This window comes from Aulonocara stuartgranti, assembly GCF_965226115.1.
Source record: "Aulonocara stuartgranti genome assembly, chromosome: 1".
Lineage (NCBI taxonomy): Eukaryota > Metazoa > Chordata > Actinopteri > Cichliformes > Cichlidae > Aulonocara > Aulonocara stuartgranti.
In genome coordinates, this window is record NC_138939.1 from 27,476,359 (window position 1) to 27,490,362 (window position 14,004).

Below are 14,004 nucleotides of genomic sequence, written 5' to 3' on the forward strand. Positions count from 1 at the left end.
GACGATTCAATTCAATTCAATTCAATTTTATTTATATAGCGCCAAATCACAACAAAAGTCGCCTCAAGGCGCTTCATAGATACAGAGAAAAACCCAAACAATCATATGACCCCCTATGAGCAAGCACTTTGGCAACAGTGGGAAGGAAAAACTCCCTTTTAACAGGAAGAAACCTCCGGCAGAACCAGGTTCGGGGGGGGGGGGGGCATCTGCTGCGACCGGTTGGGGTGAGAGAAGGAAGACAGGATAAAAGACATGCTGTGGAAGAGAGACAGAGGTTAATAACAGATATGATTCAATGCAGAGAGGTCTATTAACACATAGTGAGTGAGAAAGGTGGCTGGAAAGGAAAAACTCAATGCATCATGGGAATCCCCCGGCAGCCTACGTCTATTGCAGCATAACTAAGGGAGGATTCAGGGTCACGTGGTCCAGCCCTAACTATATGCTTTAGCAAAAAGGAAAGTTTTAAGCTTAATCTTAAAAGTAGAGATAGTGTCTGTCTCCTGAATCCAAACTGGAAGCTGGTTCCACAGAAGAGGGGCCTGAAAACTGAAGGCTCTCCCTCCCATTCTACTTTTAAATACTCTAGGAACAACAAGTAGGCCTGCAGAGCGAGAGCGAAGTGCTCTAATAGGGTGATATGGTACTACAAGGTCATTAAGATAAGATGGGGCCTGATTATTTAAGACCTTGTATGTGAGGAGCAGGACTTTGAATTCAATTCTGGATTTAACAGGAAGCCAATGAAGGGAAGCCAAAACAGGAGAAATATGCTCTCTCTTTCTAGTCCCTGTCAGGACTCTTGCTGCAGCATTTTGGATTAGCTGAAGGCTTTTCAGTGAGTTTTTTGGACATCCTGATAATAATGAATTACAGTAGTCCAGCCTGGAAGTAATAAATGCATGAACTAGTTTTTCAGCGTCACTCTGAGACAGGATATTTCTAATTTTAGAGATGTTGCGCAAACGGAAGAACACAGTCTTACATATTTGTTTACAGTTTTTCTCGATTGCTAAAACACATTTCTTGAAACTACGCCTCATATCCTCACAACAGTAAACACAAATCCATAACCTCTCACTCAATTCCCCAAACATCCTATTTCCAGGTCAAAATGAAGCTCTACACCCAAAACTATTCACTCCTGCTGAAAAACCAAACTTTGCCCTCAGACATCAAACACAAGCCCTCAAAAACACACACACTACAACAGAGTTTTGCACACTGGTACAATTAATTCAAAACAATAGTTCCAAAACAATTAGGTTGCTTATGGTTCTCCCCTTCAAAACCCTTGTCACATGATAAACACAAAAGACGCAACCAATGTATGTACAGTGGCACATTGTCATTCATGTACTATACAGTACAACACACACCAGAAACATTATCCCACCTCAGCATCTTGTCTTTGGTCTGGGTCAGGCCAGAGAATCTCATCCACATCACAGGCTATATTGGCCCCAGCCAGGCAGCGGGGGTAAAATCCTCTTGCATGCCTGATCCACCCCTGGCATGCATCTACTGATATGTCTAGGCAGGCCTCTTCCATGGCCTGAAGGAGGTGAACACGGACATAAGGTTCTCGGTCATACACTTTCCACCGCCATGCCGAAAATAACTCCTCTATCGGGTTTAGAAAGGGAGAGTTTGCAGGCAGAAAGATAATAGAAAACCTTGGGTTATTGGTAAACCAGTCACGAACCAGAGCAGCGCGATGGAAGCTGACGTTATCCCACACAACAACGTAGTGAGGCTGCTCTGGCTGTGCTGGTTCCCTGTAGTCCAGCTGGAACATATGTTGTCTTAAACCATCAAGAAAAGCAAGGAGAAGCATAGTGTTATAGGGTCCCAGTACGGCATGGCGGTGGAGTACCCCTCGTTGGCTGATGGCTGCGCACATAGTGACATTCCCCCCACGCTGACCAGGGACATTTACAATAGCCTGATGGCCAATTATGTTCCTCCCCCTTTTCCTTCTTTTGGTCAGGTTAAAACCTGCCTCATCCACAAAGATTATTTCATGGGGAACAGGCCGTCCTTCAATCTCAAAGATTCTCTGCAAAACACATAACACAGTAGAGTCAATCAGTACCCTGAACCACAGTTCAAGAGTGCTGAAATGGCAGCATAAACTGCCATGCTGTGATGGTACACAATACTTTATACAGTATCAAAACTCATACCTGAACATATTCCACACGTTGGTTCTTCACTCTGTCAGAGTTTCGTTCGAAAGGGACTCGGTATGCCTGTTTCATCCGGAATTGATTCTTTCGGAGGATGCGGTCAATTGTGGAGAGGCTGATGGCATTTATGCCTCGAAAAAGATGATCATCCTCAATCACTCTCCTTTGAATCTCTTGCAGGCGGATTACATTATTTGCAATTACCATGTTTACAAGTTCCCTCTCTTGCTCCTCCGACAAAAGCCTTAACCTGCCTCCACCAGGTGGTCGTCTCTGTGTCCTACAAAAATAGAAGCACTCATTACTGTAACTGTCACACATTCATTTTACAGGAAAATAATGGAAACATACTGAAACTCAAGACACATAAGTTCAGTAACTTACAAGTTACTGTACAAAGCAGTCTTACTGCAAGTACACCTACCTGTTTTCCTCCCTGAAGGTTCTGATGATGGAGGCAACAGTGAAGCGACTCAAATTTGGTTGTACTCGTTGCCCAGCCTCCCTCATAGTCATCCCATGGACAAGGACATGGTCAACTAAAGTGGCTCGAATTTCATCCGAGACTGACTGTCTTCGTGCCCTTGCTCTTCCCCTTCCTTGTCGCCGTCGTTCTCCACCTCCACCTCCTTCACCACGTCCTCCTCCTCCTCCACCTCTCCCTCCTCCTCCACCACCTTCCTGTTGTCCTAGACCACCTCCTCCTCCTCTTCCACCACGTCCTCCTCTTTCACCATGTCCTCTTCCTCCACCACGTCCTCCTCCTTCACCACGTCCTCCTCTTTCACCATGTCCTCTTCCTCCACCACGTCCTCCTCCTTCACCACCTTCCTGTTGTCCTAGACCACCTCCTCCTCCTCTTCCACCACGTCCTCCTCTTTCACCATGTCCTCTTCCTCCACCATGTCCTCCTCCTTCACCACGTCCTCCTCTTTCACCATGTCCTCTTCCTCCACCACGTCCTCCTCCTTCACCACGTCCTCTTTCTCCACCACGTCCTCTTCCTTTGCATCTCTTTGGATCCATTGTTTCAAACCTGAATGAGCTGACTTTGGCCCTTTTATCTATCCATCGCAGGTTCTGATTGGTGTGTGCTAAATTTTGACTCCTAGTGTTTCCACCTGGTTAATTGTGTGCTAATTGAGCTCAAGCTATGCTGACTTAAGTTAACATTATTGCATGCTAGTGCTTTCTAAATGACTACATGGTGTAAGCACTGTAAAATGTAGGGATTTGTGTGTAGAGTTTTGCAGTAACAGTTCACCAAATTTGAGTCATGTGTCAAAGCAGGGAATAGTGTTTATAGTTCAGGGAAATGGGTGTGCTTTTTGACCAATAGCATTACGGTTTTGAAATTTTAGTTTAGAGGCCTGGTTATAGTGTTTAGGCAATCGAGAAAAACTGTAATAACAAGTATGATTCAGTGCAGAGAAGTCTGTTAACACGTATTGAGTGAGAAGGGTGACTGAAGAAATACTCAGTGCATCATGGGAGTCCTCTAGCAGCCTACGCTTATTACAGAATAACTAAGGGAGGATTCAGGGTCACTTGATCCACCCCTAAATATATGCTTCACGTGCATCACTCTGAGACATGACATTTCTAATTTTAGAGACATTGTGCAAATGGAAGATGAGCACTCCTACATATTTGATTAATATGTGCACTGAAGTCATAAATGACTCAAGGAACCCTCACAGTGTTACTGGAGGACAATGCAATGCTATCCAGTATGTGGTTAGATACCAAATTTCTAGGATTTTTAGGGCCAAGTACAATAACCTGAGTTTTATCTGAATTTAGAAGCAGAAAATTAGAGATCATCCAGGTCTTTATGTCTTTAGACCTGGATGACCTCTAATTTTCTGGGTCAAAGTGTTATCTGGGTTTAGCAGGTGCACACATCCTGAAGGGTTCCTGTAAGCTTGCAGCATAGGAAAAAAAAAAAGTAAAGCCCAATATAATCCTATTTTGAAAAACATGTTTACAATGTTCATGAGGGCTTCTGGAACTACAAACAAGTAAATTACTACTCCTATTATGGTGTATTATTAATGTTCAAATCATGGCTGTATCTTTGTAAAACATTTAAAATGTGTTTGTTTGTTTGTTTTTTATTTGTGTGAAATATGAGATACTGATCCACCACACAGAGGAAAATAAAATGTCTTCTCAGATTCCCCAAAACAGCAAGCAGGAACAGGAAATCTTTCTTTTGAAACCAGTGGAACTATTTACTCATCTGCACTGCTGACCTGGGTGACAGCGTAGCAACCTTCCCCTCATTTGATAAACGGTCATTCTCAAAGAGAAAAAGAAAGCCTGTGATTCCACAACAGTTCTTTCCATGATCCCGATTTCAACCCGGACTTGTGTGCTGGACTTGTGCGCTGGACTTTTCCATATGGAAATCTTTCATTGCCGTCTTTTGTGGAGGGCACTGCCTCATGGGACATTTTTCCTCCCCTTTGTCAGAACACAGCAGGAGAGCAAGTGACGACATACTTAATGCACTTTTCCTCCCACCATCGTCACAATTGATGGCGGGTGGAAGGGGTTATGTGAGGCTGAGCAGTTTTGTTCTGCACAAGCACAAATATGTAAGCAACATAACTGGTTCAAATGTGATCACAGTGCCTGTGGAACAAATCTGTGAAATGTCTGAAATTATAGAAACACAAAACATATGAAGACCCTCTACTCTCTGTTCTCCCAGCTGTGTTTCTGTGCATGCGTGCGCATGTGTTTGTGTATTTTGCCATTTCCAGATTCCAAGGGATAGTAGATCAAATGGCTAATGGACAGTCATTATAGTTTTACTGGCATGCATGTAGTAGTTGGGTTTCTGACAGCAAGTGTCCAGCTCCACTTCATATCCAGAAGTTCCCACCCTGCCTGCAAACCACATTTATCACAAGTACAATTTCCACAAAGCAAGCAAATCGTGAGTGGAGGGAACTGCTGTGTCACTGAGTGACAGCCCGAGCAATAATGGATAGAATCAGTGTTTGCAGGGGGAAACCGTGTGAAACATTGTTATTAAACACTACAAATTGTCTCAAGATCATTTGTGACGAGATTTTTGTCAGCATTGTTGATGTCCGGTGTTCACAAATTGAGTTTAGCATTTACCTCAGTAAAGACTGATGCTCTGTGCTTGCTATGTGGATAAATACTCAAAAGATCTAACATTCATTTCAAATGTTATCAAGCAATTTGTCATGTTAATCTGACAGTAGAGCTTTTATCTGTATAGTCCAGAATGTGCACAATTAGTGTTGTTATTGATGAGGCTGACCCAGATATAAAGTATAACTCATCTAAGATTCATCTGGCCCACTCGAGTGGGTAATATAAGATGATGGGAGAAGAAAACTGTAATCAGCATCAAAAGTGAGCTCTGTTATTAATTAGAGTCGTTTGCAGGACATCTGAGAACCAAAAACTGGAGTCCAGAAAAACCACACCTGCTCCCTCAGCCTCTGAACAGCACGTCCTACATGTTAACATGTGAGAATGCTCACACTCAAAGGCGCACGCAGTCTCCATCTTCATATCTCACGCAAACAATGAACTCACAAAGTCTCACACACACACACAGTGAGGGCATCACATGTCACACGCTCTGCACCGCAAGAAATGGTGTTTCCTGAGAAAAATAGAATGTGCTGTTCTGATGAAGCCTCCTCCTTTCCTGTTCCCCTCGTAACTGTAACACACACCCTAATGTTTCACACTTAACCTCAGTCTTGTTGCCTAAGAGCTGCTGTGGCAAAACTTGGGACAAAAACAACCTCAAATTTTGGGCTTTCAGTTTTCATTCCCTTCCTCACTTCCTTTGCTTCCAACCTCAGAGTTCCCCAAATTTATCTGCATTTCGCTGCTTCTCTGACCAGCTAAGAGTGCAGGCGCCTTGAGGTTTTTCTCCTCCTCTTGTTTCCTTTTTTCTCCTTTTCTTCCTTTGCTTTTAAACTTTGATTAATGATCTCTTCTGAGACTTCAATTCGCCAACCAGCACTTCACCTTCCCTTCATGAATGTCCTCATGTTGGCCTGTGTATTACCTGAGGTTCCCTAACCCCAACCCTAACACACCATAATACAACACACGTTTTATGTTTTAAGCACAAAGACAGTGAGGAGCAAAGAGAGGAGGGGACAAACGAGGAGCCCATCTTGGCAACAAACCAGGATCAGCATGGATGTGCCAAAGCATGTGTGCATGTTGTGGTTTGTGGTACAAAGTGCCCTGAGAACTAATTTCTCAAGCTAACAGTTGTTTTACAGCGTTCAAAAGCTTGGGCAGAAAGCTCCACTTAGACTAATAATTTGTCATCAGAGGATGAATTAGCTGCAAGGCTTTGCAGAGGCTTTGCAGACAGCATGTTGTGCTGCGTTTTTACTCACTGAAAGACGCACTTCAAACTCTATTAAGTGTGACCTTGCATTCTCACACATCCATGTTAAATCTGCTTGTTGCTCAGAATTCAGCTGTTCCTCATGCCTGTTTATGGTCAAGCTATGCTAAGAGGGTCGCTCAAAACACAGCCAGAGGGCATGGGAACAAGTAGAGAGAGTAACTGAGTGTGCAGACACAGAAAGAGGGAGGAACAGAGGATACTTGATTTACATATGTATAAAATTAAATAAGAAGCCCCCCCACCCCCTTACTAACAAATTTGACAGTAATTTTGTGTTCTGACATAAGTTCAGAACACAGGCCAAGCTTCGGCCGCTCGCTCTCCCCATAGCTGGACTGGCCATCAGGCATACCGGGCATTTGCCCGGTGGGCCGCTGGCGATTTTTTGTTTTTATGGGCCGATGGATTTTTATTTTATTTTTTTTTTAGGAAGGGTATATATAATGAAAGGTGTTGGATTGGCCAATTGGTCATGATCGACTCTGGGCTGGACCAATTACAGCCGAGGAGGCTGGATGCACCCTCCCCCTTGTTTAACAATCACGTGATTTTCGCGCATTGCATGCCGGGAACTCGTGGCAAAACAATCCAAGTACCGCATCAAATGCAAACATTTGCAGCACCGCAAAACGTTCATTCTCCGGTTCCAATACCTTCTTTTTTTTTCTTTGCCGCACAAAAAAGGAATGTACAAAACAAAAGGAGAACAATGCCGGTCCGTACAAAGACAGACTCGACGAAAAGACAAAGAAAAGATACGAGGAAAAAATCAAAGGAGTGAAAGAGTGGACAAAAGACGTCAGCGTGCTGCCCAACTTTCACCACGCTCAGATTTATAATTATACGCTTCTTGGAGTGAGTGCACACACTCATGAAGTTTAGTAACTTCAGGTCACTGCAACAAGCCCAGGTACAGTTTACCGACGGATGGGTACAGGACCTTGAAATGCACCGTGTAGAACGAAAGACTATTGTACATATCATAAGTTTACCAGTCTCACAAATCATCTTCATAAATACACATTCATTAACAGTTTATTAATATAACCTTTGAGCTCAACGGTAATTAATTAGTAGTGGAAATAATTTCTGGTAGTGTAACAGTGTTTATGTGGTATTATTCCACTTGTCACAAATATCAGTGTAATGGGGAAACAGCGCCCCCCCCCTCTCGGTGTGGCTGGCTGCAGTAATCGCTGCCAGTCTGCCGTAGCCATACGAGAGGTGAGTTGTATTGTTCCGCACACAATATAGCTAAGTAGTACAGACACATAAAACATGTTTGATTATCTGACGAGCACCGAGTGTAATAAGTGCTTAGTGGACACATGTCCAACACCAGTTTTATGTACTTTTCATTTGTTTATTAATGTGTGAAACTGTATGCTAAAGCGGAATGCTAATGAGATGTTCTGCCGTAGTGTGCTGTGCGGAGTGGTGTGTGGCGAGCCTGTGCACTGATAATACACTGTTGTTTCCATTCAGGAAATAAAGTGGCAACGATCGATCAGAGACTCCTTGTCTTTTTAAAAACACTACACAACGCAGAGTCGAGGAGTCTGTTTGGGCCGAACTGTTGCAGCGGGATGAAGCAGAAACCGGTTACAGTAGCATTACAGAAATGTAGCAGTGACAATAATATTGTATGTTGTAATCGCCAGTGTTGGGAAGGTTAATTTTAAAATGTATTCCGTTACAGAATACAGAATACATGCCCCAAAATGTATTCTGTAACGTATTCCGTTACGTTACTCAATGAGAGTAACGTATTCTGAATACTTTGGATTACTTAATATATTATCGTGCTTTTTACAACAACGTGAATGTACTATTGCTGTGTGATTTATTACTATTACTGAAGGTCCGCGACTCCGAACTGTAGTAAAGGGACCTCTGACTAATACGGCGGGGTCCCTGTCGGCTCGTAGCCGAAAAATAGCTTTACTTTGTTGTGTGGGTCAATTTTTCTTGCGAGAGACAGAGAGAGGCGTTGAAAGACTGCTCCAACGGAACTTATTGTTTTCGGAGGAAAACACGAACACGGTGTACAGTCGAGTCTTAATAGCTTACTTACAACTGGGCTCGTCAGGCACTCTTCTTGGCTGCAGTGGTTATTATTATATTTACATGTTTCCAGCTCCCGTTTTTCCTCGACGACAACTCGTACCTTTCCACTCGCCTTTTTCTCCCTCCTCGCGCTCACAGACACATAACGTGTATGGCAGTGCATTCTCCCTGCAACACGGACTATACTGCCCATGAGGCTACATTCTTTAGAGCTATGCTTGTAGCATTATGCCTGTTAGCTTAGCACAACAACAACAACGAAAAGGCGCTCTCTCACCCAGGAAACACACAGTCGCAGAGAGAGAGAGAGAGAGCGTCGCCCTGTAACCATGGCAACCATAACGCTGCCGCCTGGAACAACAGCACGTAGCTGTCAAACAAAACCCAAACAGTCCTGACCCGCGACAAAATGAAACAGGAAAGTACCGCAGTGTAATCCATTTATTTCAACAAAGTAACTGTATTCTGAATACCACCTTTTTAAACGGTAACTGTAACGGAATACAGTTACTCATATTTTGTATTCTAAATACGTAACGGCGGTACATGTATTCCGTTACTCCCCAACACTGGTAATCGCAATGGACAATTAGTGATACAAAACAACTGTTTTATCCTGTGAATAAAAGTGTATGTTTTTGTCAATGTACCATGGTTATAACAGAAGCGAAACGCAATATTGTGTCAGGACAATTCACTATTTATGCACAATAAACAAAGGAGCATAGCGCGACAATTTCTGTTCAGCGCCAGACTTGCTTGTAACCTATATCACCAATTATGTTAAGAAAAATGACGTATTAACTACTACAAAACTCTGACCTTTGTGGGAATGCTTGGAGCAGACTAACATGTGAGCTGGAGTGTTCTGAGATGTTATATTTGGTATATCCAGACCATCCGTCGGCTCTTACTTCGGAAACATGGCTTAAAAAATTTCACTTCAACGACGTAATCCGATAAAAAAAAAAACGATCTCTTTACCCGTCGGCTTCCCGTGGCTGTCATGCGACCGGTTATTGCAGTTAATAATACAACAGCTTCTTGCCATTTTTTTGGGTTTCTTTTTATCGCTGTGTAACTGAGTTCAATTGAAAGCCTGCGTGCGCTAGTACCTCTTGCCACAAGTTCCCAGAATCCTTTGCGGTTTTATCCCTGAATGACGTCACATTTTCAATCTTTATCCTGGTGGGCCGGTCTCTAGTCAAAATGCCCGGGCCGATTTTTTGTCCCAGTCCAGCCTTGGCTCTCCCGCCGCTCCGCTCCTCGCTCGCCCGCCAGCCGTTTTACTCACCGGACCTTCAACCTCGCCATGGCACAGCGGCTCCGCCTACCACCTCGGCTCAATGGAGGCTCCCGTGCCAGAGGCTCGGCTGTGTACCCCGCCTGCTGCCTCTTCCCGGAGAAAGCGGCGCACACGGCGAGCGAGAGGGGAACACGAAGGCGAGGGCGAGAGAGAACATGAAAGAGCAGGAGAGAGAAGCATAACAGGCTGGGGGAACATGGGCAAACATGACAGACAGGGGAGGCATGGAATAAATGCGAGGAGAGGAACATTCCTAAATGGGGAAAACCCCACGTAAATAAACAGAGACACACAGAGAGGAACACAGAGGGCAAAGACACAAGGGGAGCCTAAATTTACAAGAAACCAACATAGAATAAACTCAGGACTAGTAAATGAACCTTAAATAATAAACCATAATACAAAATGACATCAAAATACCAGAAACTCAGACGGCTGCGTAAAAATAACCCATAACCATGACAGATACATTACTTTGATAAATGTAAGCACATTCACACCTTGTGTTAAGTGACCTGGCACATCGCTGAGCACATGAAGACAAAATGAATATCAACCCATCATAAAAAAAAAAACCCTATAAGTGAAGAAATTGGGTAGTCCACTAAAAAATGTGATTCTTTTCTACTGGGATGACTGGTTGCAATGTGACAGAATTTTCCAGTAGCTATTCCTCACATGTTTCCTGAAAAAAGGGACTCTGTAATATTAGATCTGATAAATAATGTCCTAACCCCTCCTTCTTGCATACACAAACACTTCATGGTACTGCATGCGGGTACTGCATGTCATCACCTGTTAATCTGCTGCAGTTCGTGTCCTCATGTCTCTCTGCACTTGCTCTGTATTCTTCAATAACCAGGCGTCTCCTGACATTTAGATGTAAACGCTCCCAGTGAGCTGCAGTTACAGGCAGTGTCTGACACAATAATCCTTAATGCATCACTTCAGCAGAAAAGAAGCCTTCAGAGAATTCAGTGTAATTCTCTATGTGTGGTTGTTTTAAAATAATGTGTGCCTCATTATCTAAGATACAGAGATATAGTACTGGAAGAGTACTTATCCTTCCTCCATTACACCGCAAGAGGGAGCATCTCCTAAAATGAGCAGCTGTAGTGGGAGTAAACCTGCCAGGCCACTCACTCTAGCAGTGTGCCTAGCAAAAGCCTAGTGACTGTGTACAAGTGTGTAATGGTTACTATGTCTATATATTTGCAGGTAAGCAGATAAAAAATAGTAAATAAGTTGACTTTGCCCTAAGGATAGTCCACAGGTTTGCAGACAATGTGGGAAAGTTGGCTGTTAATCCTCGTTGTGTATGTTTATTGTGTATTTAGCGGTTAGCGGTGTAGATTAGCCTTGAAGCTAGCAATTAGCAGCTAGAGCTAATTGACTAGGCTGCTTGCAGACCTCATGAGGCTGTATTTATACACGTACCTGTCTGTAGTTACTGTCAATTAAGACTGAGAATCACAGTATCTTTATGTTTATGTTCTATGTCATTTATGCAACTGTAAGGAGTATTGGTTGTTTTGTATTGTAAAGAGGCCAGGCCTCTCACCATAATGCAGTTAGCCTGGCAAAAGCCTAGAGACTATGTACAAACGTGTAACAATGTACTATGTTTATATATTTGCAGTATATACAGTAAAAGTGGACTCACAGAAAATTAAAACAAAAACTACAGAATTTGAACAACTAACAAAAATAAAATAAAATAGAAGAAATAGTCATAGTTGCCTCTCCAAGGTGAGCGTTTATTTACAAAGTGGAAAACAGGAAATGAGGCACAAGAAACCACTAAAAACCTAAACTGGGAACAGTAATGAGGAGACCTGAAATAATAAAAAAGCGGAATGTAGAGCAGAGAGATGCAGGATGAATGAAGAGTACATCATGAAACGCAGACGAACCGACAAGGAGCAGGGGTAGACGCACACTATAAATACACACACACACAAGGCAATCAGGAAATAACACGCAGGAGGAAAACACAGCTGAAACTAATGAGCAAGACGAGACACAGACATTCAATGTAAAATAGGAAATTCACAGACTGTTTTACCAGCACAGAGACACGAACAGAGCACTGGAGGAGGATATAGGTAGGAATAACAGAACATTAAACACAAAACGTCATGTCGTTAGACCCAGGACCATGACAATCGGATCTTTCAAATACATGGTTTTGTGTGATGAAGGAGTAAGCATACACTAGCAGTTTACAATAATGACAGTGGATGAAGTAAGACACTTATTGTAATAAGCTGCAACAGCTTCCTCCACTGTGGACTCATTGGCCTCCTATCATATCAGAGACATTGTTTCACTGCCAGCTCAGAAATGAAACAGACTGAGTAATATTGACTTTACTGTGAAATTTCACTCTGTGTGTGCGTGTGTCCAGTGTTACAACACTTGAACTACAGCTTGATAGATTACAGTGAAAAACAAGAGAACTGCAATCAGTTTCATAAATATTACAGGAAGGGATCCCAGGAGGAGCTGCTGGAGGTCACGTAAATTCTACTGAGACAAACTGAAACACGTCCATCCATCTTAATCAAAAACGTCTTGTTCAGATCCTCTGTTTAAAACTGGATTAGTTTTACAAGCTAGTTATTTTTACGAAGTTCTTTTTTAACAGAATGAAGATGTCAAAATACAGATGACATGACAGGTAACGATCGCGTGAATAAGTAAAGTTAGGACCATAAAATAGGGCTGCAGTCACCCATTTCCTAATAACTCTGGGAAAATTACACTTAGTTCGTTCTGACTCATTTTGATATGCGGAAATATTTCACAGCTATCGCACACAATGGACGGAATAAAATGGGCCGGATGGAGTGAACCGGCTGTAGGAACTAACAGAGTAACACTGGAACAATATTCCCATTGTCATAAAAACAAGGAAAACCCCTTTGTTGGCGGAATGACGCAGAGGACTCCCTCCTGCTGTGAGTGCACGGAAGCTCTCATTAACCCAAAATGCACCGCTCTTCCTGCTGGTTAGCAATTGTGACCTGGGTAACAGCTCACTATGGAAACTCTTCTTATTTTTGCGGAGACAAATGAGCGAGGTTTAATGATGGCTGCAGAAACAAAGACTGAAGTGCAGTGAGGTAACTGACCTGTTCCTCTAACAAATTCTAAAAAAAGCTGCAGTAAAAAAAAGAAAATCTGTAAAAACAGACATAATGTGCCTACTTGTAATGCGCAGGAACATAACAGGAAGCTTTCTGCTGGACAAAAATGAGTGTACTGATGGGTATAGCAGGTTTCTGCAACACAGTAGAAAACAGCTGTCGTTAAAAACGCATCGCACTTCTGCTGTTTACCAAGTACAAAGCATGAAATATAAGAATTTAAGCTCATCATGGACTACACTTATATAACCGTTTCTACTCTTAAGGACCAGACACTTCATGTAGCATGCATCCAGTATTTCTTTTTCCTGTTTTGTTGTTGTTGTTTTTATTTTTTTTTTTATTTGCTCTTTAAGTGGTTTATTTACAATAAAACATTTTTAAAAATAAATGAATAACAAAACAGTCAAATGATGCTTATTACAACTCAACAAACCCTGTAAGAGAAGGCTTTCTTTCCACACTCTTGTAAGAGGCTGTAGAGTGTTTGTGGGAGTGGTGGTAGTTTTCTAGCCCTCAGGCCCAATATTGTTCTGGGGCCTCTCGCACTAAACTTGCACGCCTGCTTTTGGGTCACTCCAGGGAAACAGTGACTCAATGATGACCTCAGACCCTCAGAGTCAGTTATTTTTTATACATTAGCTTAACGTATTTATTACTTGACCATCATGGGTCCAAGTTAAAGGCCCTAAAAGTACAGTTAATACATTTAACTCACACTCAAGTGTCATTAAAACCACATTTTTTTCTGTAACAGTGTTTGAGCATCAGTGTTGTCAGGTGTGCTAGGTTTTAATGCCAAAGCTTACCTATATTTTTATACGAGGATCATAACCTTGCAAGTGGAGAAACTAGATTAGTGTTTAGTCT

At 42.6% G+C, this 14,004-nt stretch overlaps 1 protein-coding gene across 1 annotated transcript; it reads right to left on the bottom strand.

Annotated features, from left to right (window-relative positions):
* Positions 1–10: 10 nt before the first annotated feature.
* LOC309707667 (uncharacterized protein) lies at positions 11–4,062 on the bottom strand. The gene is made up of 3 exons (XM_082535121.1): positions 2,617–4,062; positions 2,190–2,472; positions 11–2,062 (listed from the first exon to the last, which is right to left on the bottom strand). The coding sequence occupies exons 1-3, from the start codon at positions 3,216–3,218 to the stop codon at positions 1,391–1,393; spliced, it is 1,557 nt and encodes a 518-aa protein (XP_082391247.1). The 5' UTR covers positions 3,219–4,062; the 3' UTR covers positions 11–1,390.
* Positions 4,063–14,004: the final 9,942 nt, after the last annotated feature.